This window comes from Priapulus caudatus, unplaced genomic scaffold (assembly GCF_000485595.1).
Source record: "Priapulus caudatus unplaced genomic scaffold, Priapulus_caudatus-5.0.1 Scaffold21, whole genome shotgun sequence".
In the NCBI taxonomy this organism is placed as follows: Eukaryota; Metazoa; Priapulida; class Priapulimorpha; order Priapulimorphida; family Priapulidae; genus Priapulus; species Priapulus caudatus.
In genome coordinates, this window is record NW_014577082.1 from 478,917 (window position 1) to 482,227 (window position 3,311).

The 3,311-nt window shown below is 45.0% G+C and overlaps 1 protein-coding gene and 1 long non-coding RNA gene across 3 annotated transcripts in view; one reads left to right on the forward strand and one right to left on the reverse strand.

Moving 5' to 3' along the window:
- LOC106812915 overlaps nt 1-1,056 on the forward strand; it is a 1,152-nt gene extending 96 nt beyond the window's left edge. The window contains exons 2-3 of the long non-coding RNA XR_001394403.1: nt 354-632; nt 937-1,056. This is a non-coding gene — a long non-coding RNA (uncharacterized LOC106812915). The remainder of the gene's footprint in view (nt 1-353; nt 633-936) is intronic.
- The window catches only part of LOC106812891, a 2,912-nt gene extending 121 nt beyond the window's left edge, over nt 1-2,791 (reverse strand). The window contains exons 1-5 of one of the 2 annotated variants that reach the window (XM_014816896.1): nt 2,575-2,791; nt 2,038-2,221; nt 1,587-1,629; nt 753-902; nt 350-596 (exon numbers count right to left, since the gene is read on the reverse strand). In XM_014816896.1, coding sequence (XP_014672382.1) covers nt 350-596; nt 753-902; nt 1,587-1,629; nt 2,038-2,196 — 599 coding nt within the window. In that variant the 5' untranslated portion in view covers nt 2,197-2,221; nt 2,575-2,791. The remainder of the gene's footprint in view (nt 1-349; nt 597-752; nt 903-1,586; nt 1,630-2,037; nt 2,222-2,574) is intronic. The other variant, XM_014816904.1, reaches the window with a different exon arrangement.
- Between the last annotated feature and the right edge of the window lie 520 nt (nt 2,792-3,311).

A 3,311-nucleotide genomic window follows, 5' to 3' on the forward strand; every position in this document is an offset into this window, starting at 1 on the left:
ATGCATTCAGCTGTCAAACTCACAGCATAACGACTTAGATGCTGCACGATGTGTTTCATTATTCATCGGATCACCAAATGTACGTTCTTGGTGGGTACATAGATATCCGCCGAATAACGCTGGGGCTATTACATGAATCCTTTACCGCGTTTTGGTAGTTTTGCCGAGCAAGTGAATAGAGCGTGCGAGGAAAAGTAATATTATTTAATAATTATATAATGTTAATATTATTATCTAAGATTAATTGCTACGCGATCGCGCTGACATTGATCGCTGTCCAGGATATGAAGTGCGAGGTAGCCTGCAGGCGCGTGTGCGCGCACCGGTGTTGTTGCGTCATTTCACTAACCTAGTTGCGCTCCACAGATTTTCCGGCGTCGTCATGCTGGTTAGCAGCCACGTGGTGACCAGGTACTCCCTGGCCAAGGGGTCGTTGTTGGCGAGAGCGCTGCTGCCAGTGCATACGCTAGAGGGGACACATAGACCACTCCAGCTTGTCGCCGACGTGCCGTTACTCCACACGACGGTGAAGCCAATTGCTCCGACACCGTCCGCTACGGCCGCCGTGGCGCCGTATATCGCCGAGTGGCTGGTTCCTACGTGTGTAAATATAAGGAACCACTGAATATAAGGTAATTATAAGGGAATTTAAGGTCAACCACTGAGATACAGATGCAGGACAACTTATGAGCTGTCCGCGTCGTGAATCGTCCTGTATTCACGATCGCTATTACGTCATAATTTACGTGTACCTGCTGTTCCATTTCTGCTTTCCACTCCGGTACGGTATTCTCCTAGCAAGCTACCGTCGGCTCCGTGACAGATAATCATCTCAGAGCCGTGATGATTGTACCACACTCCTGTCAGGTTTGCACAGCGCACGATATCTTCTTGTTGGCCTGCTGAGGACGGGAATAATCCTTGTGATTATTACAGGAGGATAGCTGCGGGCGCATAGCAGCTACGGGGAGACGTCAACTACGGGGACACGGCATCTACGGAGGCATGGCAACTACGGGGACACGGCATCTACGGAGGCATGGCAACTACGGACACGCGCATCATTCGGAGGGCCTGGACAACTACGGGGACACGGCATCTACGGAGGTATGGCAACTACGGGGACACGGCATCTACAGAGGCATGGCAACTGCGTTAACACGACAACTACGATGACACGGCAGCTACGGGGACATGACAACTACGAAGACACGGCAACTACGGGGACATGACAACTACGAGGACACGGCAACTACCAAGACACGCCATTTACGGGGACATGACAACTACGAGGACACGGCAACTACGAAGACACGTCATTTAATGGGGGCATAGCAACTACGGGGACACGACAACTATGGGGGCATGGCAACTACGGGGACACGGCAGCTGCGGGGATATGACAACTACGAGGACACGGCAATTAAATCTACAAACCATATATTATCGTCACCCGATAAAGTTTTTATACAGTAAGCATGCATAGTAAATGGACGCGGCATAAATATTAAATATTACAGAATACTATTCGTTTACGATGTAATAATAAAATTGCAGTTAATGATTATTTATATATGGATTTGTACCTGTTCTTGCAGCACTGTTTATTTCATTGGCGGCGTCATCGCCCTGGCATTAATACAAATTTGAGTGATTATTGTATTCGCAGGATTTTAGACGAGTTTTTATAATTTGGGCAATTTGGGCATGGTACCATCGGACGTCTAGCAACAGTATCGTTACATTTGAGTATAGAGAAAAAGGTACGTCACTGTGGGTAAGATATTGCCCTGGTGAGACCGGGTTACAATCAAAGTGAGGACGAGAAATTATGAAAATAATAATAAAGGAATAAGGAGTAAGGATAAAGAAATGGAGGAGAATGATGGGAAGCGAAAGAGCAAGGCCGGGAAAGGAAGATAAAACTAGACCTACATCTACGCACAAAACACAGGCATGGGGCCAGAGAAATAGTGCATGTGAGATATATTTAGATTTATCATTATTATATGAACAGTATATATCGAATATACCCACATCATCGCCGGGATATATGCTGTTTCCGTTGCTTTCCGGATAAAAAGTTGGCAAGTCGATCATTTGTCCGTCAGGACAGATGTGAACTTCCATCATCCCCACGTGCACTGTCGCTGCCACTAGCAGTAAGGCGAGTAGAGGCGCTGACGATGATGCCATGGTGATATTCAAAGCCAAGCTCGATCTGGAAACAGTTTGACATCGAGAAATTGTAGTTTCACGACGCAACTTTGATGCCCCAATTTGGTCGAAAATCATCGATACGATATTATAATTTCTACTTGAACTAAAATTAATCTATTTAATTTCTTATAGCATCGTTTGTTAAGTAAGATAAGATAAGTTAAGTTAAGATAAGATAAGTTATAATAAGATAAGTTAAGTATATAAGTAGATCTTATATATACGTTGTTATGCTGACCTAAATCTCAGCGATATAGTTCAGCTGCGACAAGCAAAATTACAGGAGTTGTAAAATGTCGACGACAAATGCATTAGTGCAAGCGGAATGTAAATAAATAACCATATTATTGTTACCAAATATTGTCTCCAGTATCTCTCCACTTCTCTCTCCCGTAAGCAGTATTGATGTGGTGGCGGCCAGGTCCGGATTTAAGACGTCACCTACCGCAGCTGGCTTTTATACGCACTCCGAAATCCGGGTAAAATGGCGAATGTTGTTTTAGTCATCGGGTCAGGCGTTGGGCTCGCAGGGGCAACGGAAGGATCAGTTGACAGTGAAACAGATACTGCATAGATCTAGCTCCTAGTAACCTATTATCCTACTATTTGTTGGTTCATGCCTGGTTCCGCGCACTGTCATTGGTCAACGACCAATCGCGTCACCAACAAAATTTACCAGAAAATGTTTGAAAAAAGTCGACGCCGTGGCTGCACGCGGATGTCACGTAGAAAGCAGGATGGAGTGAAGCAAAAAACAACAACTGTGCGATTGGGCAGAAAGGAAATGACAGTGTCTGTATAGTCATTCAGGCGATTGAATGACCGTTAATGTATGAAGTACGGTTTGTGGTTAATGGGAATTGTTACTCACGCGTACGTTATGAAAATTTCATGAAACACCAAATCCTCAAAGGGGCTATCAGATATTCGGCGAAAATAACAATTTTCTGAAAACATACGCAAGCGAACGGGGGGTGTATCCTTGTTGTAAAGGACAAGTACGTGATACTTGTATCATGACATGTGCGTTGATGGTGTGTTCCCGTCTATTTCCTGACCACCCATACCGGAGCAAAGGCGTCGGAAGCAAT